This window comes from Theropithecus gelada, chromosome 4, assembly GCF_003255815.1.
Source record: "Theropithecus gelada isolate Dixy chromosome 4, Tgel_1.0, whole genome shotgun sequence".
Taxonomy (NCBI): Eukaryota; Metazoa; Chordata; class Mammalia; order Primates; family Cercopithecidae; genus Theropithecus; species Theropithecus gelada.
The window spans coordinates 123,920-144,946 of record NC_037671.1 but is presented as its reverse complement, the minus strand read 5'-3'; the positions used below and the strand labels follow the sequence as shown (position 1 = coordinate 144,946).

Sequence of the window (21,027 nt, the reverse complement as noted above, 5' to 3'; positions counted from 1 at the left end):
ATTTTTAGTAGAGACGGGGTTTCACCGTATTAGCCAGGATGGTCTCGATCTCCTGACCTCGTGATCCGCCCGTCTCGGCCTCCCAAAGTGCTGGGATTACAGGCTTGAGCCACCGCGCCCGGCCCAATTGTTGAATCTTAATACATGCATACACTCACCTACCCACTTTCCAGATCAAGATGTGTCAAGGCTTCACCCCAGAAGCCTCCCCTGCCTCCTCCCCATCAGTGCCACCCCAGAGGTAGCCAGTATTTTGACTTCAATCATCATCAGTTGATTTTTCCCTGTACTTGACTTTCATATAATCAGAACCATACAGTATGTCCTCCGAAAGAGACACTTTTAAAAGAAAATGAAATTTAATCACCAATATTTGGCAAGCTTAAACCCATATCCTCATTTCCAAGCCCAGCCTTCCCTGCCATTGGTGGGAAAGAGTTCGAAAACTGAATTGGGTGAGTTATAGCAAGTCAAACTACATTTTTCCTTGCATATCTGAGTCACACGGGGTCACTTTCAATCAACTGCTAGTTGTGAGCCTAGAAATAGGGACCCAGGTGAGTTAGGGTCCCTGCCCTATGCTTAAGAGCCATTGCCAAAGATTGACTCAGGGAAATGGGCAGTTCCGTGCCCCATCCTCTTCCCTACTCACTTCCGCTTGATACTAGAAGTGAGACTCACTCAATGTCCGGTTTCCCACCCTGGGAGAGCTCACGGGGAATGGAGTGTGTCACTCACACAGCCACGTGCTGCTCTGCAGCTGGGAAGGAGCACTCTGGAGAAAACTGGGCGTGTGTCCTGATGCTCTTCTCACCCTCCAAATCCCCAGTGTCCCCCAGATAGACTGCTGTTGACCTTTACCATCCATTTGTTTCCTTTTCTTTTCCTCCTTTTTTCTTCTACAAAGGCCTCCTGCTTTGAAAATGAGGCATACCCAGGGAAAACAGGTTTCAGGTCAGCTCTGGTTCAAAGGGTGGGTCCCTTCCACTCCGACAAGTTTGATCCCCTCATTCTGCCTCTCTCCCTGCCCCTCCTCGTGTGTGCGCCCTCTGGTCTTACCGACTCGGCTCTCTCCTCCGCCTTGATTCCTGTAGGGTACATTTTTCCAAATGGCCCTGCAGAAAGCACAGTGCGGAGATGCTCCTCCCTGGGGAGGGAGGACCCAAAGCTCTGGCCTCTCCTACTCAGTATCAGCTATAAATGCCACAGATACACTTGCGAGGAAAAAAGAAGAAAAACAAGAAGCCAAACTGTGGAGCAATCTGGGGGCTCCCTGCAACCATCCCACCTGCCTACAAGGCTTACCCTGGCAGTGGCTGGCCTTTGGGTCTTTTTGTGCAACTTTATTTTCTATCAAGGCCCAGGGGGTTTGCCCCTTGTCTCTCTGCCTCTTTGACCTATTCTTCCTTTGGAACCCAGGCATCTAAATGACAACTTCTATGTGCATCATTTAGAGATGAGAAGAGGAAACATTTCTCCAGCCTTCTGGTTCCTGTGGCTGCTTCTCTTTGGACTTCTGGGACCCAGTAAGTTACTTAGCAGTTAAGGAAGGAGAGGGGCATGGAGGCCACATAAAGCCTGAAGGAGAAGGGGGATCCCCTGTCTAGGCATGACTCTTCTTCCAGAAACGATGATGATTCTTTTTCTTTTTTTTTTTTTTTTGCCCATTTCTGCAAAAGCCAATACTGATCCCAATTCCATTGACTATGACTCTGATGCTATCTTAGAAGCAAATCTGTATTAGTCTCCCCGAGTTGTGACTGCGAGCACAAGTTGTGGGGCGGTGAGGGGCGGTGCTGGGGAAATGAGGTGGGGGTGAGACTTTTACTTTCCTTTGTATCTTGGATAAAAGTTTTGTTTTTAACTGGAAAATTCTAGTTCCAATAGCATTCTTAATTCCAAATTAAAACCAGGATCTCAGTCTAAAGTCAAGTAAAAATCCTTCAATCCTTCTTTGTTTGTTTCCCATAGGTTATCGGGGTACAGGTGATATTTGCTTACATGAGTAAGTTCTTTAGTAGTGATTTGTGAGATTTTGGTTCACCCATCACTGAGCAGTATACATTGCACCCACCCTATTGGTAGTGTTTCATCTCTCGTCCCTCCCCTGTCCTTCCTCCCTAGTGCCCAAAGTCCATTGTATCATTCTTATGTCTTTGAGTCCTCATAGCTTAGCTCCCACATATCAGTGAGAACATACGATGTTTGGTTTTCCTTTCCTGAGTTACTTCACTTAGAATAATAGTCTCCAATGTCATCCAGGTTGCTGCAAATGCCGTTAATTCATTCCTTTTTATGGCTGAGTAGTATTCCTTCATATATATATGCCAGTTTCTTTATCCACCTGTTGATTGATGGGCATTTGGGTTCCATGACTTTGCAATTGTGAATTGTGCTGCTATAAACATGTGTGTGCAAGTATCTTTTTCGTATAATGACTTCTTTTCCTCTGGGTAGATACCCAGTAGTGGGATTGCTGGATCAAATGGTAGCTCTACTTTTAGTTCTTTAAGAAATCTCCACACTGTTTTCCATAGTGACTGTACAAGTTTACATTCCCACTAGCAGTGTAGAAGTGTTCCCTGATCACCGCATCTACGCTAACATCTACTTTTTTTTTTGCTTCAATCCTTTGGATGCTGCCTGAGTCCAAATCCATGTCTAATCCCCTGAGAATTTCCTTGGTAGGAACAAATTGGAGGTCAGCCACTGAGGGGTTGGCTCTGGCACTGGATCAGGGATGACTGTGAAAGGAAATAGCCCAGGGGAGAAGTGAACTGGGCTCCGTCCTGGGCTCCGTGTGATTCCAACGGACTGTCTGAGAAAGTTCCGTTCACTCCTGTCTTTGATTTCTTACATCAAAGTATCTTCCCTAATTATAAGACACCAGGTTAATCAGCTTATCCATTCCATTGCCTTTACTGTAGGATAGCACTTCAAGAAGCGGGAGGTGTGGTTGAAAGAGAAGGTCTAGGTTGGATGATGTGGAGGATTTAGGGTGCTTCCCCCTTCTTCCTCAGTATGCGTCTGTTTCCTGCACCCTACTGTGGATTCGCTCCCTCACACACTTCAGCACTTCTTTTTCTTCCCTTTCCTGTTGCCTTCATCCTGAATGCTTCAGCTATTCTCTACCTACCCATGCCTTCCAGATCCACCCGTCGCCTGTCCTAATCCCGAACTCCAGTCCTATCTGTCTGATTTTAAGCAAGAGTCCCCTTACCTCAGAAGAAACTGTCATTCATGTAGTCATTCAACAAACATGTATAGAGCTCCTCCTCTGGGCCAGGCACTGCTGCGTGCTAGGCCACGGTGAGGAATGGAGTAGGAAATGCCATGGTCTTGGCCCCCGTGGAACTCTTGGCCTACTGTAAAACATAGACTTAAATAATATTCCCTTACAAAAGGGAACAAGCATGCAAGTGCTGACAGGCACCTCCTCTTTTCCCACAACTAGGTCTATAAAGTGACCCACTGTCTCTCCTGTAGCCCCATTACATTGGATTAACAAGGACCAACTCCTCCATTTGAATGCTGGGTGCCTTCTCATCCTCCTGCCGTCTCAGGGGCTTTGCTCAGTGCATTTCTCCTTTCCCTCCTGTCTTTTTCTTGAGTCCTTTTCATCAGCATCCAAACAAGCTCAGTTCTGTATGCACAAGTATCATCCAAGGAGATGATTAAAAACTTGAGTTTCCAGGTCCTGACACCCCACCAAGCAAGATCTTGATTCAGTAGGCTTGGTGGGATGGTGTGGGTTCCTCAGACAGTGTGACCCCAGAGGTCCCTGGACCAAACACTGTTTGAATGATGTCCATCCTAACGTCCCTGCTTCACTCCTCAGCCACCGCCTCTCCCTCCGCTCTCCTTCCTCACTCCCATTCTTTTTTTTTTTTTTTTTGGAGATAGAGTCTCGCTCTGTCACCCAGGCTAGAGTACAGTGGCACAATCTTGGCTCACTGCAACCTCCTTCTCCTGGGTTCAAGCGATTCTCCTGCTTCAGCCTCCCGAGTAGCTGGGACTACAGGCGCACACTGCCACACCCAGCTAATTTTTTGTACTTTAATAGAGATGGGGTTTCACTGTGTTGTCCAGGCTGGTCTTGAACTCCTGAGCTCAGGCAGTCTACCTGCCTCATCCTTCCAAAGTGCTGGGATTACAGGTGTGAGCCACCATGCCCAGCCTCTCACCCCATTCTTGAAGGCCTTCCCCACATTTGCTATGTCACTTCTCACTTCCCATTCACTTGTTGATTTTATTTTATTATATTAGGTAGTGCATGTAAGTAGTTCCGAAAAAGAAAAACTTGTAGTCCTACAAGGCTTCTCATAAAACTTCAGCCCCTGACTCCCTTTCCCCAACTGCTTCTTACTCTGAGTCCTGCTTCCCAGGGTTCCTGTTGGCATTTACCTTCATACTGCATTTATCTATTTATTTAGAGACAGGGTCTCGCTCTGTCACCCAGGCTGGAGTGCAGTGACACCATCATAGCTCACTGCAGCCTGGTACTCCTGGGCTTAAGGAATCCTCTCACCTCAGCTTTTCAAAGCACTGGGATTGCAGGCCTGAGCCATTACACCCAGTCATAAATTCTCTTACTACCATTACTTCTTTGTTGGTTGAGGTTTTTTTTTTTCCCTGCTTCGGGAATGATTTATTGTCTTCCTTCTAATGAAAAGGAAGATTTAGGTTAGACTACTCCCTCTGAACACTTATGTCTCACGTTCCTGCTCACAATTCTCCCCAAATGATTGTACCAAATTTTTGGTGTTAAATTTGCATTTAGCATTTACATTATGATAACTATAAATGTTACCTCTAGTAACATTTATAACTGGGTCATATAATTGCATTGTGATGACATTATAATAACTATAAATGTTACCTCTAGTAACATTTATAACTGGATCATATAATTGCATTGTGATGACCATCCGTTCTTATAATTTTTGTTTTTCTAGATATTAACAATAGCCTCATTTTTAAAATTTCCATAGTTTTCTTCATATATACCATTAATTTATCCCCAAATCTCTACCAGAATTATCCCTGCCTTTTCAATACACATGAGGCAATCTATCAGTTTCACTTTTTTCCCTTGAGCAATCCCATTTGGAAGCCTCTGTCCAACCAGTATTGGTTGCTTGCTAGGTCTCTTGTCCTTCCTGCAATTTGTATTCAGCAATGTTCTGGAAATTCCCTTTTTTCCCTTGTAAATTCCTATTTTTTTTCTGGATTTATTTTTCCATCTCAGGGCAGCACTTTCTCTAGAAGCTTCTTGAGAGAGAGTTTATGGTGGAAAATTATTTTAAAACCTTATGCAATGTTAGGGTAATGCTAAGCTGCTGTAACAAGGAGATCCTGAAAGTGACTTTGAAAAATAAACAAGTTTATTTTTCTCCCTTGTACCAGTCCTAAGATAAGTATTATAGGATGGTTGGAGCTCTGCTCCATGTAGTCATTCAGGGATCCTGGGTGAATATGACTGTTCCATCTTCAACATATGGTTTCCAGTGTCATCATCATTTCAGCCCAAGGAGAGGGCAGAAGAACAGTATTTTGTATTATTTTATGATACAGTCAGTCAAGGTGTAGCCACAAGAGGAGAGGCTCACAGGCCCTAGAGACAGGAGGCATGGCACTGCCATACTGGACCACCTGAGAAAGACACCAAGATAGTCAGGAGGCAGAAGACAGGAGTGAAGGAAAGGTTTATTTAGGTCTTTCCTTTTATTGGGGTTTCTGTGGGAAAGGCAAGGAAAGGCAGGGCGAACAGTTTAGGATTGGCTGGTTTGAATAATTCCTGTGTTCTTTGAGCTATATAGCTGATTACTACCTAGTTGCCTGGTACTTGGCTTTGGAATGACTAAGGCAGATAAATATTGTTTTCTGGAGTATATGGGCCAGATAGAGGAGCTATGGCTCTGGAATGGTTAGTTTGCATATCAGCTCATGCTCCTGGCTGGGCCCTTTGCTGCTTCTAAGAATTGGCTAGCCTGGAAGGTGCTATCTCTCCCTAGCTAGAAAAGTTTGTTAAGATGTGAAAACATGATAACATACAGAAAATAAAAATATATATACAAGCAGAAATCAAGGAATAGGTATTTACTCTTAAAGAAATGAAATGGAAATTAGTATGTATTCCTTCCCTTTAGGGTCCTCTGACTAGGGCTTAGACATGTAGCCCTACCTAGCTACAAGAGAGGTTGAGAAATGTAACTTAGCCATGTGCCCAGGAAGAAGAGAAAAATGGGCCTAGCTGTCCATAGACCTTATATGTCTGAAAATGTCTTATTCCACCCTCACATTTGACTCATAGTTTAACTGGTTATAGAATTCTAGGATGGATACGATCTTTCCTCAGGATTTTGAAGGGATTGATCCACTGTTTCTAGATTCTAGATTGTGAAGACTGATATCATTTAGTTTACTGACCTCTTGCAAGAGACCCATATTTTTTTCTTCTGCATGATTTCAGATTTTTAAAATTACTGTTCTAAAATCTCATGATATGGTGCCATAGTATGGATTCTTCTTTCATTGTGTTAGGAACTTGTACAGTACAAAGTTATATCAGTCAGGTCTGGAAAATTTTCTTGCTTTTTTTTTCTTTGATAATTGCCTCTCATCCATTTTCTCTGTTCTGTCTTTCTGAAAAATCTTATGATTTGGATATTTGACCTCCTGGACTGACACTCTAATTTTCTTACATTTCTTCTTCTGTCTTCCAATTCTGTCATTTTATTTTTCTTTTGGGGAGATTTCCTCAGCTTCTAAAGTCTTCAAATCCTTCTAGTGAATTTTGAGAGTTTTTTTTTTTTAATTTCAAAGAGATCTTTTTTTGTCTACAATCATTTTTAAAATGGCATCTTTTATTTGTTTGTTGTTGTTGTTTGTTTGTTTTCACTCCTTCCCATGAAGGAGCATCCAGTAAGGTAGAAAGAAAACTCTAAAAGGTGAATCAAGGAAGTCAAGAGAATAGAGAGGCTCTAGAAAAATGTGGTAGTTAGCTGATTATCATTTAGATTACTGACCTTGTGGTGCTATACTTTCTCTTATATTGCTGAGGACATTTGAAGTTGGTTCTACTATTTGCACTGTCTCAGTTCTCTCTGACTTTGCTTCATAGGGATATTTGTTTTGGTCTCTATATTTCAAGCTAGAGATTTTCTTCAAATATCTGGTAATCCCAGAATGTCCTTTGCATTTGAAAGTGAGGCAACAATATGATGCCTGGAAGCTTTGCGTGCAGAGGTAGGGCCTGTCAGCTGGCGAACTTAGCTTTAGGGTAACTTAGCAGAGACGTGGCAGTTTTGATTGGGAAGATCCTTGAAATTTCAGTATCTAGTGTTGTCTAATTTCTTTCCACAAGAAGAATTCTCCAGATCCTGTCTAGAGCATACTAGCAAAGCTGCTGAAGTGCTGGAAGCTGAGTAAGGGAAGAGGTAATGAGGGTTTTACAGTTCAGGGTGTAAGCATTTCCTTAATTGCACAGTTTCAGTAAAACTGACTTCTGCCCTCAGCAGTGCCTGAGATCACTGGATTAGAATTTCTTTGGTTTCAATATCTCCAGAGATAAAATCCTAAGCTGTTATAAGGGAGAGAGGTGTAGTCATCCAACTCCTTGAGTGGAAGGAGGGATCTGGAGCTGAGAGACAGTCCCTAGCTACGTTGTATTTCAACCATCTTTCCTGTATTTAGTCAAATGCCACACCCAAAGCTTCAGAGGAACCTGGCTGCAACTCCTGAATCTTTCCAGGATTCCATAGAATTAATAATTTACCAGTAGTTGACTTACTCTCACCCCCAGTGGAGGCCTGTATGTTGAAGCTTTCTCTTTGGAGGTTTACCACTCATCCTTCTGCTATTATCTTTAAAAAAATAATTTATCTCCTCTGCTGTTGTCATCTCTCCATCCTTTGTCCTTGTGGAGGTATGTCTTTTGTTATTTCTCTACTTTTTATTCTTCTGTGAAATCCGTAACCCTCCATATATACTTATTTATACTTTTATTCATTCCAGTTGGGGGCTATCCCATCATGAAAATCTGTTTTCAATAAACTAAACACTCACTTCCATATTGTCTCTGAATCCAGTGGACGTGGCCCAGGCCATATCTTACTTGATCTCTCTGCAAAAATCAGTTCAGCTAACTACCATATTTTTCTAGAGCCTCTCTATTCTCTTGACTTCCTTGATTCACTTTTTAGAGTTTTCCTTCTATCTTACTGGATACTCCTTCTCAGTCTCATTCATTCGCCTCTCCTCCTCTATCTGAATGACGCAGCAGCCAGAGCTTGGTCTAGCGCCCTCTTCTCCAACTATACTCTCCCAGACAAATGATCTCAGTCAGCCTCAAGGCTTTAAATACCATGTATATTTAAATGACTTCCAGTTTTATATCTTTTGTTTTGATTTCTCCTCTGAGAACTAAGTGCAGGTTTCTAACTGCCAACAAACAGTCTCCTGGATATCTAATGGGCACAAAAAGTTCAAAATCTCTAATATTTCCAACCTCCACTTCATCCCTATTTGTTCAGATAAATAAAACAAATTTCCAACTCTCTGTGTAAGCCCCAAAGCCAGAAGTTGTTCTTGACTTCCTTTCCTGTCATCCACTACATGCAGCCTTTCAACACTTCCTATTGGTTCTACTTTTCTAATTTCAAAACATAGCTTGTATTCATCCACCGAAATGTATCTCCCCTGCTACCATCCTAGTCCAAGCAATGATTACTACTCTTAACCAATCTTCTGTTATCACTCTTGCCCTCCTACATGCCAGTTTTCACACAGCATGCTGAGTGTGATTTTTTAAAAACACAAATCAGTTTTGTTTTCTACTTTCTCTTCCCTTTCTGAATGATTGAGCCCCAGATCATCAGGTGAGGAAGAGGAAAGCAGATATCAGGGTTGGACAGGAGGGGAGACAGCAGTGGCCCAGAGAAGGATGTAAGAAACTAAACTGGGGCTAGGTGCGGTGGCTCACACCTGTAATCCCAGCACTTTGGGAGGCTGAGGTGGGCAGATCACCTGAGGTCAGGAGTTAGAGGCCAGCCTGGCCAACATGGTGAAAGTCTGTTTTTACTAAAAATACAAAAATTAGCCGGGCATGGTGATGCACGCCTGTATTTCCAGCTACTCAGGAGGCTGAGGCAGGAGAATCCCTTGAGCCCAGGAGGCAGAGGTTGCAGTGAGCTGAGATCGCACCACTGCACTCCAGCCTGGGTGACTGAGCCAGACTCCATCTCAAAAAAAAAAAAAAAAGAAAGAAAGAAAAAAACAAACTAAATTGGGTGAAGTGGACTTCTCCACAGAGTGGCAGCCTGGCATGTGTTGTCAGAATCTTGTGAGGGTGAGAGGGAGTATGGGGTGGAGGGAGTATGGGCTGAAAATAAATGAATAGAATACCAGTGATTTTGTGAGACAATATTCTGTCTACAATAAGTGTAACTGAAGTTCCAGAAAAGGAACCGAAAAAATGTTTAAAGAAATGGTAGCTGAAAAAATTAAATTTGATGAAAACTATAAACTCACAGATCCCAAGACCTCAACAAATATCAAGCAAAATAAACTTTAAAAAATCATACCAAAGTACAATGTAATCAAATAACTAAAAATCAGTGATAAATGGGAAATCCTAGAACCAGCTAGAAAAGAAAAGACACATTATGTAGAGAGGAGCAAAGACAAGCATGATAACTGACTTCCTGTGAGAAACTGTGACAACCAGAAGCTCAAGAAGCAACATCATTAAAATACTGAAACAAAAAATATTCTATCAACCTAGAATTACACGGAGTAAAAATATTTTCAATATGAAGATGAAATGAAGGCTTTTCTAGACAAGCAAAAACTGGAAGACTTTACCTCCCGGAGACTGACTTTTGTTTGTTTGTTTGTTTGTTTTTGATATGGAGTTTTGGTCTTGTTGCCCAAGCTGGAGTGCAGTGGCGCGATCTTGGCTCACTGCAACCTCTGCCTCCCGGGTTCAAGCGATTATCCTGCCTCAGCCTCCCGAGTAGCTGGGATTACAGGCATGCGCCACCATGCCCGGCTAATTTTGTATTTTTAGTAGAGGTGGGGTTTTTCCACGTTGGTCAGGCTGGTATCGAATTCCTGACCTCAGGTGATCCGCCCGCCTCGGCCTCCCAAAGTGCTGGGATTACAGGCACGAGCCACCGCGCCTGGCCCAGATGGCTGCCTTCTTAGCCTTCAGATCTCAGTTCATATGTCAGTTCCTCAGAGAGACCTTTTCTGACTCTAGTACCTAAAGCAGCACCACTGCTTTCTTTAACAGCACCTGAGCCAATGTGTATTTATATGTTTTTATTTTGTATCTCTCTTCTTTACTAAATTATAAGCCCATATCTCTTTTGCTAACAGGAGTATGCCCAGAGTTTAGTAAAATACCAGGTACATATTAAGCCCTCAATATCTGAATAAATAAATGAGCAAGCAGTACTGAGTATATGTTAAAGTAATGCTATACTAAACCTGCAAATTCATCCTTAATCCATTCCCCACCTTATTTGTCCTCCACCTCAGGTTCTGAGAATACCACAGACTTCACAGAAGGCTCTGACACCACCACAGCCTCCATCACAGGCTCTGAGACCACCACAGCCTCCACCATGGCCTCTACTATGGCCTTAACTGCAGGCTCTAAGATCACCACAGACTCTACCACAGGCTCTGAGACCAACACGGCCTCCACCACAGACTTAGGGACTGCTAGAGCCTCCACTAGGACCTTCACCACAGGCTCTGACACAACCACAGCCTCCACTGCAGGCTCTGAAACTATCGTGGCCTCCACCGCAGTCTCTGAGACCACAACATCCTCTTCTATAGCCTCTACTACAGTCCCTGAGACTACCATGGCCTCCAGCACAACCTCCACTGCAGGCTCTGAGACAACGATGGCCTCCACCATAACTTCTGAAACCACCATGGCCTCCACCACAAGTTCTGAGACTGCCACCGTCTCTACCACAGGCTCTGAGACCACCACCACCTCCACTGCAGGCCCTGGGGCCACTAAAGTCTCTACCACAGGCTCTGAAACCACCACAGCATCTACTGCAGGTTCTGAGACCACCTCCTCCACCTCCACGGCAGGCTCTGAGGCCACCACAACCTCAACTGCAGACTCCAAGGTAATCACGGCATCCAGCATGAGCTCTGAGACCACTATGGCCTCCACTGCAGGCTCTAACACCACCACAGCCTCTACCACAGGCTCTGAGACCACTACAGTCCCTATTAAAGCCTCTGAGACCACTACAGCCTCTACAGCAGGTTCTGAGACCACCACCTCCACTCCCACAGGCTCTCAGACCACCATAGTCTCTATTTCAGGTTCTGAGATCACCACCACCTCCACGGCAGGATCTGAGACTACCACAGTCTCTAGTGCAGGCTCTGAGACAACCACCATCTTCACTGCAGGCTCTGAGACCACTACAGTCTCTACCACAGGCACTGAGACCACCATGGTCTCCACCATGGGCTCAGAGATCACCACAAACTCTACTGCAAGCTCTGAGACCACCACAGTCTCCACCGTGGGCTCTGAGACCACCGTAACCTCTACTTCAGGCTCTGAGACCACCACGGTCTCAACTTCAGGCTCTGGAACCACCATGGCTTCTACCACAGGCTCTGAGACCACCACAGCCTCTACTGCAGATTCTGAGACCACTGCAGCCTCTACTACAGGCTCTGAGACCACCATGGCATCCATCATCATGAGCTCTGAGACCACTGCAGCCTCTACCACAGGCTCTGAGACCACCAAGATCTCCAACGCAAGCTCTGAGATGACCACAGTCTTCACTGCAGGCTCAGAGACCATCACAGCCTCTACCATGGGCTCTGAGACAACCATGGCATCCACCATAAACTTTGAGACCACTGGAGTCTCTACCATAGGCTCTGAGACCACAACAGCCTCTACTGCAGACTCTGAGACCACAACAGCCTCTACTGCACATTCTGATACCACAACAGCCTCTACTGCACATTCTGAGACCACAACAGCCTCTACTGCGCATTCTGAGACCACTGCAGCCTCTGCTAAAGATTCTGAAACCAACATAGCATCTACTGAAGATTCTGAGAGTACCTCAGCCTCTACTACAGGGTTTGAGACAACCACAGCCTCTACTACAGGCTCTGAGACCACTATGACATCCACCATGGGCTCTGAGGCCACTATGGCCTCTACCATAGGCCCTGAGACCACCAAGGTTTCCACTGCAAGCTCTAAGATGATCACATTCTCTGCTGAAGGCTCTCAGACCACCACAGCCTCTACCACAGGCTCTGGGACCACCACAGACTCTAATACCAGCCCTGAGACCACCACAGCTTCCACCATGGGCTCTGAGACCATCACAGATTCTACCACAGGCTCTGAGACCATCACAGCCTCTACTGAAGGCTCTGAGACCACTACAGTCTCTACCACAGGCTCTGAGACCATCACAGCCTCTACTGAAGGCTCTGAGACCACTACAGTCTCTGCCACAGGCTCTGAGACCACTACAGTCTCTACCACAGGCTCTGAGACCACTACAGTTTCAACCACAGGCTTGGAGACCACCATCACTACCATTGAAGGCTCTGAGATGACTATAGTCTCCACCACAGGCGCTGAGACCACCACAGCCTCTACTGAAGGTTCTGGGACCACTGCAGCCTCCACTGCAGGCTCTGAGACCACCACAGTCTCTACTGCAGATTCTGAGAACACCACAGCATCGACTGCATATTTTGAGACCACCATGGCCTCTACTACAAGCTCTGAAACCACCACAGCCTCTACTGAAGGCTCTGAGACCACTACAGTCTCCACCACAGGCTTTGAGACCACCATGATCTCTACCACAGGCTCTGTGACTACCATCACCTCTACTGAAGGCTCTGAGACTACTACAGTATCTGCCACAGGCTCTGAGACCACCACAGTCTCTATTGAAGGCTCTGAGACAACTACAGTCTCCAGCACAGGCTCTGAGACCACTAAAGTTTCTATCACTGGCTCAGAGACCACTACCACTTCTACTGAAAGCTCTGAGATGACTACAGTCTCCATCACAGGCTCTGAGACCACTAAAATTTCTATCACTGGCTCAGAGACCACTACCACTTCTACTGAAGGCTCTGAGATAACTACAGTCTCCATCACAGGCTCTGAGACCACCACAGCCTCTACTGAAGGCTCCGAGACCACCTCAACCTCTACTACAGGCTCTGAGACCACCACATCCTCTACTACAAGCTCTGAGACCACTATGGCATCCACCATGGGCTCTGAGACCATTATGGTCTCTACCATAGGCTCTGAGACCACCAAGGTCTCCACTGCAAGCTCTAAAATGACCACAGTCTTCACCGAAAACTCTGAGACCACCATAGCCTCTACCACAGGCTCTGAGACCACCACAGTCTCCACTCCAGGCTTTGAGACCATCCCAGCCTCTACAGCAGGCTCTGAGACCACCATCACCTCTACTGAAGGCTCTGATGCCACTACAGTCTCTACCACAGGCTCTGAGACCACCACAGCCTCTACTGAAGGCTCTGAGACCACTACAGTCACTACCACAGGCTCTGAGACCCCAACAATCTATAACACAGGTTCTGAGACCACCACAGCCTCTACTGCAGGCTCTGAGACAACCGCCACCTCTACTGAAGGCTCTGAGACCACCACAGTCTCTGCTGAAGGCTCTGAGACCACTACAGTCACTACTATGGGCTCTGAGACCACCACGGCCTCTACTGCAGGCTCTGAGACCACCACCGATTCTACCACAGGCTCTGAGACCACTACAATCTCCACCACAGGCTTGGAGACCACTATGGTCTCTACCACAGGCTCTGAGACTACCATCACCCCTACTGAGGGTTCTGAGACCACTACAGTCACTACTGCAGGCTCTGAGTCCACAACAGTCTATACCACAGGCTCTGAGACTACCACCATCTCTACTGAAGGCTCTGAGACTACCACAGTCTCTACCATGGGCTCTGAGACCACCACAGCCTCTCCCGCAGGTTTGGAGACCACCACAGTCTCCACCACAGGCTCTGGGACCACCACAGCCTCTACTGCAGGCTCTGAGACCACAACAGTCTATACCACAGGCTCTGAGACTACCACCACCTCTACTGAAGGCTCTGAGACCACTACAGTTTCTACCACAGGCTCTGAGACCACCACAACCTCTACCACAGGCTCTGTGATGACTGCAATAGCTACCACAGTCTCTGAGACCACCATGGTCTCTACCATAGGCTCTGAGACCACCACATCCTCTGCTGCAGGCTCTGATGCCACCACCACCTCTACTGAAGGCTCTGAGACCACCATGGCCTCCACAGCAGGCTCGGAGATCAGCACAGCCTGTACCACAGGTTCTGAGACCTCCACATCCTCCAGTGCAGGCTCTCAGACCAACACTGCCTTCATCATAGGCTCTGAGACCACCATAGCTTCCACTGCAAGCTTTGAGCCCATTGCAACTTCCCTCGCAGGCTCTGAGACCGCCACAGTGTCTATCACAGCTTCTGGGGCCACTGCAGCCTCCACCACTGTCTCTGCCACCACTTTTGTATCCACCAAGGCCACTGACGTTTCTATTCAGCCCATCACCAACACAGCTGTGTCAGGTACTAACCCCCAGGTCCTCTTTGAGCCCACACATTTTAACTCCAGTGGCAACCACCAGCTGTTCACCTGTTTCTATCATCTCTGCCCTGGTTCAAATCAAGCCACCACACAGTTAGATATAATTTCCTCTTCTAGGCTGGGCACAGGGGCTCATACCTGTAATCCCAGCACATTGGGAGGCCGAGGCGAGCAAATCACGAGGTCAGGAGATTGAGACCATCCCGGCTAACATGGTGAAACCGTGTCTCTACTAAAAATACAAAAAATTAGCTGGGTGTGGTGGTGGGCACCTGTAGTCCCAGCTACTCAGGAGGCTGAGGCAGGAGAATGGTGTGAATCCAGGAGGCAGATCTTGCAGTAAGCAGAGATCACACCACTGCACTCCAGCCTGGGCGACAAGAGTGAGACTCTATCTCAAAAAAAAAAAAAGAAAAAAAAAATTTCCTCTTCTACAATCCTAATTGCCTCTACTCTGGTCTCATCTTTTTTTTTCTTTTTTCTTTTTTTTAACTGCCCACCACTTCCACTGCAATCAGAACCACAAAATATAATAAACCACAAGTGCATTATATCTGTCACATCTTCCTCCAGCAAGCCAGCCTCAACTCTGCTGGCCCATCACAGTTTTGTGAAATGCTTCCACTTTGGTGCCAAGTAGATTATCTCTATTCAACCTATCATCTGCAACACCGCCACCTCCTATCAATATATTGACCCTAGTCCAGAGGCTGGCAGACCACATGTCATGGGTCACGTCTCACCTGTTACCTGGTTTTGTAAAGTTTTATTGGAAGATAGTCATGCCCATTCATTTACGTTTGTCTCCACCTACTTTTCCGCTTTTCAGTGTATTTGCAACAGAGACTGCCTGGCCCAAAAGCCTAAAGTATTTGCTGTCTGAACCTTTACAGAAAATATTTGACAACCTTTGCTCCAGTCTGAGACCAAACAACTTTGTTCGTTCTCTGGCACTTGCCATCAGCAAGCCAATTGCATCTGATTCTAGTCTCTTGGTTCTGAGCGCACTCACCTCTATTCTCATGACTGGTGCTGTTGTGATCCCATTTTAACCACTTCTGACCTAGGCACACCCCTCGCTACCTAAGCTGCCACCACCGCCTCTGCTGTGTTGATTCTCACTCGCACCTGTCTGAGCCCCCCCTCTCCTGTCCCTGTGAGCAGCTTCTCCGCTTGGGTCAGGTCCTCCCACATCTGCCCAGGAACACTCACCCCACCTTTGCTGGCCACCACAGTGTGGTAGATGATGTCACCTCTGTCCCAGCCCTGGCCACTGGCATGCCCGTGAGTGAATCCAATTCTGTCATCTCCTCCTCCAGCTCCCTCCTTATGCCCAGTGATCACAGTCACAAGGGAAGCAGGGCCTGCTGCTTTGTATACCAGCCTGCCCACTTATTTTATTTTATTTATTTATTTTTAATTTTTTTCCATAAGTTATTGGGATACAGGTGGTATTTGGTTACATGAGTAAGTTCTTTAGTGGTGATTTGTGAGATTTTGGTGCACCCATGACCCGAGTAGTATACACTGCACCATATTTGAAGTATTTTATCCCTCGCCCCTCCCACTCTTCCTCCAAAGTCCCCATAGTCCATTGCATCATTCTTATGTCTTCCTATTTTCGAAGCTTAGCTCCCACATATCAGTGAGAACATACGATGTTCGGTTTTCCATTCCTGAGTTACTTCACTTAGAATAATAGTCTCCAGTCTCATCCAGGACACTGCAAATGCTGTTAATTCATTCCTTTTAAACAGCTCGCTGTCTTCTATTGGGGTGGCAGCTTCGGAAGTCAAATAGATCTTCCACTTCTGAACCCATCACAATCACATTTCCTCAACCTTCTGCCTCCTCCATCACCAACCCCACCAGGTGACACATTCTACTTCCTTCTCTGTACGACACCCACCTCCATTCTGGGGACATGGGCACAGCAGAATCGCTTTCTACCATCTCTCCTCCCCCATCACCCCTCTCCTGAGCCATCTCCACCATAGGTTTGTTAGATTCACACTCCTCTGCTCTAAGCACCCCCATTCCTCTTTAATCATCTCTGCTACAAATGCATCATCTTGTGTGACCTGTTTCATAGGCATCAAGACCACTGGAACCAGACCCACCGCCTCCAGCTCTGTCACCATGACCTCTGGAATGGACTCCACGGCCTCTGCTGCCAGCCATATTGTGCCAGGAATAGTCCCAAACACCTCTGGCCTGGATACATCTACTAGGGGAGCATCATCTACCACCTCAGCCCCTGGCGTCAGGACCACCACAGGATCCACCCGTGAGCCAACTAGCAGCACCTCCCAGGAAACAGGCCCAGTGTCCACAGGCACGAACACAGTTAGCATGAGCCACATGCCCACAAACGTGATCAAACCAAGTGGATATTTACAGCCCTGGGCTATCATCCTCATTTCCCTGGCTACAGTCGTGGCTGGTGTTGGATTGTCAGTAGGACTGAGTTTTTGTCTGGTGAGTACCCAGGGTGGGTTCATAGGGGAGCCTGGAGAGAAGGCAGGTCTTAATGGTGGGGGAAATCATGTCAGCAGTGCTTTGGAAAAATCCAGAATGAGAAAGGGGAGTAAGTTGGTGCACTCAGAAGGAAAGAATCACCTAGCCTGATATAAGGATCACAGCGAATCCTTAAGTCAGAGAAAGTGAGAAGCAAAGTAGACAAAGAGGAGGGAAAAGATGAAGTTGGGGCCAAAGTGAAGGGAAATACTGAGAGAACAAAGGAAATACTGAGAGAGAACAAGGAGGACATAAACATAAAGAAAGCAAGAAGCAGCTGGGCGCAGTGGCTCACGCCTGTAATCCCAGCACTTTGGAAGCCCAAAGTGGACAAATCACTTGAGTCCAGGCATTTGGGACCAGCTTGGCCAACATGGTGAAACTTGTCTCTACTAAAAATACAGAAATTAGCCAAAAGTGGTGGCATGTACCTGTAGTCCCAGCTACTTGGGAGGCTGAGGCACGAGAATCGCTTGAACCCGGGAGATGGAGGTTGCAGTGAGCAGAGATCACGCCACTGCACTCCAGCCTGGGTGACAGAGCAAGACCCTGTCTCGAAAGAAAGAGAAGGAAGGAAGGAATGAAGGAAGGAAGGAAGGAAGGAAGGAAGGAAGGAAGGAAGGAAGGAAGGAAGGAGAGAGAAAGAGAAAGAAAGGAAGAAAGAGAGGAAGAAAGAGGGAGAGAGGGAGAAAAGAAAGAGAAGGAAAGAGAAAGAAAAAGAAAGAGAAAGAAAGAAAGAAAGAAAGAAAGAGAAAGACCAAAGAAAGAAGGAAAGAAAGAGAGAAATAGAGAAAGGAAAGAAAGAAACATAAAAATGCTCAGCCATCCAAAATGCAGGCTTCTGATTGTCTCATGTATAACAAATTTCTGGTCCTCACAGTACTCTGCAATTCCTTGTGCGACCTGTGAATGTTACCCTCTGGCCTCCCACTCCATCTCTGCTCTCTGGTCTTGATTGTTCTTTGAATACATATTTTTCTTACCTTGATTTCACATTTATTTGTGTTCTTCCTGTGTTCTTGTGATCCTGTGGGTAAGTTCCCATTTGAAGAGTGAAGCAGAGTATAAATCAGTGGTGTGCTGGAGCTGGCTCATCCTAGCCCACAAGAGATTGTGCAGTTCTTCCCAATTCTGAGCTGAGTGGAGTGACACTGGTAGCTTAAAATATGCTGTACTGGAAATATTTACACCACAGCAATTGTCAAACACTGCAAATCAGCACTTTTCCTTCGGAGAGCCTGTTATTAAGTGTTGGACAACATACCACTGGTAAAAATGGACAAATAAAAAATACTTACGGAAGCCACAAAAGGTTTGGATAATATAGTCAATTTGCTGAGGTTCTTTATTTTAGAATTCTCAGCCTCTCTCCATATGTGGGCTACATAATAAATACCAGCATCTAAGAATTACTCCCTAAATTACTTTATTATTTCATTTGCAAGATCAAGAGAGAATAACGAAAGTGGACACTGAGTTTTTACTACATGCTAGGCTCAAGGCTGAGTGTTTAAAATGCATGATGTCATTTAATCTGGTCTACAATCCCGTGGCCATATTATATTCATCTTATAAGTGAGAGATCTGGAGCTCCATGATCTTAGCTATTTGCCCCAGCACATGTAGTGAGTGACAGATCTAAGACTCTAACCCAGGTTGGTTAGATTCTGGAGTTCATGCCTATAATCTCAAGGCTCTGTGTAAACAGCTTTCGAGGGCTCTTAATTCCACATACCTGTCCTCAGCTTCCTTAGTTAACTAACAAAGAGAAAGACTGTCAAGTGAGTCTCTGTGCCTTTCACGTAGGGGTATGGATTTACCTTTGTCTTGAAATTCCAAAAACACCTAACCTTAGGATCTGCAGAACAAGGGCCTGAGTAGTCACATAAAGAGAATATGTTAATAAGGTAACAGGGAAGCTTATTTTCTCAGAGAGAGAAAGAGTAAAAGAACAAGGAGAAAGAGAGACAGAGACAGAGACAGAGATCATAGTAAGGATGGTGGTAAAGAGGAGAGAAAATAGGCGGTTTGGAAAAGCGAAAATCTGACATCGGTGAAATAGGCATGCATGGTGATTAGGGAGAGGAGACTTAATTTTCATTGATCAATATACATATTTTTTTCTTTTAGAGAGACCTTTTCTTCCCCCTGAGGAATTGTGTTTATTACCCCCATGGCCACAGCCATGGCCTTGGTCTGGACCTGGACTTGGGCCTGGGCTCTGGGACATTCCACAGCCTGGGAAATGCTCTGGTTCATGGAGGAGAACTTGAAATGGGACATGGAGGAACATGTGGCTTTGGACATGGAGTGGGCCATGGACTGAGCCACATCCATGGAGATGGCTACGGAGTGAATCATGGCGGGCGTTATGGACATGGAGGAGGCCACGGAGGAGACCATGGAGTGGATCACAGAGGAAGCCACCAAGAAGGCCATGGCAGGACAAGATGGCTGTGGCCATAGATTGGATATCAAAACATATTATGGGTGGGAGGGAGTCACTGAGGAGAAAAAAATAATGATAATGAAATAATTAAAATGGAGCATCGGAAGGTTCCCAGGATGTGATCTGTGGAGATGGACATGGACTAGGTCAAGAAAAGAAACAGCAAAAGGACACAGGGACTTTGGCCGGCTTGGAGGTGACTTCGAGTCAAACCTTCTGTGAGTTTTTCCTGAGTCTCCGCCTCTATTGTGGGGAGTCACGACGACCACCCTCAGGACATCTTCTCTCCTGTTTCCCGCCACATCAGGGTCAACGTTTCTCATCCCTGTTTCCTCATGGTGCTATAAATATTACCAGGACATGTCTAAGAAACAAAAGCACGTAATGAATGTATTATCAGGGCCACACACTTATTTGTTTTCCTGTTTGTTCTTTCAGTTTTTTTTTTTTCGAGTGCTTATTATGTACCAATCACTATCCCGGGAGCCTTTAAATATGTCATCATTTGGCTGGGTACAGTGGCTTATGCCTGTAATCCCAGCATTTTGGGGGGCCAGTGCGGGTGGATCACTTGAGGTCAGGAGTTTGAGACCAGCCTGGCCAACATGGTGAAACCCCATCTCTACTAAAAAAATACAAAAATTAGCCGGGCGTGGTGGCGAGTGCCTGTAATCCCAGCTACTTGGGATGCTGAGGCAGGAGAATCGGTTGAATCTGGGAGGTGGAGGTTGCAGTGAGCCAAGATTGTGCCACTGCACTCCAGCCTGGGCAACAGAGGAAGACTGTCTCAAAAAAAAAAAAAAAAGATCATCATTTAATCCTCAGCAAATATCTTGGTGATCTTGAGGTAGGCAAAGATACTTAGATACTTAAGCAAGACACAGAAAGCACTAGCTATTAAAGGGAAGTGTGAGGATGTGGACTTCATTAAAGCCTAGTATCAGCATATACCTTTAAGAGGTATATTCTTAACTATAAAAGGAAAGTCAAAGATGGGAGAAGATATTGCAACACATATAACTAACAAAAGACTCATATCTAGAATGCAGAAAGAACTACAATAAGAAAAAGATGATGCAATTTTAAAATGGGCAAAATATTTGACAAATAGTTAACAAAAGAGGATATCAAAACAGCCGGTGAATGTTTGAAAAGGTACCCCATATCACTGCTTATCAGAGAAGTGGAATGTAAAACCGCAATAAGATATCACTACATACACACATTTAAAAGACTAGCATTTAAAATACCAAGTATTGGAAAGGACATTGAACAACTGGAACTCTCACACATTGTTAGTGGGACTGTAAATTGATACAATTATCTTGGGAAAATGTTTGGCAATGCTAAAATTAAACACACATACCCT

The 21,027-nt window shown here is 45.5% G+C and overlaps 1 protein-coding gene across 1 annotated transcript; it reads left to right on the top strand.

Annotated features, from left to right (window-relative positions):
- The first annotated feature begins 1,456 nt into the window (after positions 1-1,456).
- Positions 1,457-19,675, top strand: LOC112622160 (mucin-22-like). The gene is made up of 5 exons (XM_025381414.1): positions 1,457-1,526; positions 10,543-13,098; positions 13,159-14,673; positions 16,785-17,170; positions 19,340-19,675. Exons 1-5 carry the CDS (start codon positions 1,457-1,459, stop codon positions 19,673-19,675), a joined length of 4,863 nt encoding a protein of 1,620 aa, XP_025237199.1.
- The last annotated feature ends 1,352 nt before the right edge of the window (positions 19,676-21,027 follow it).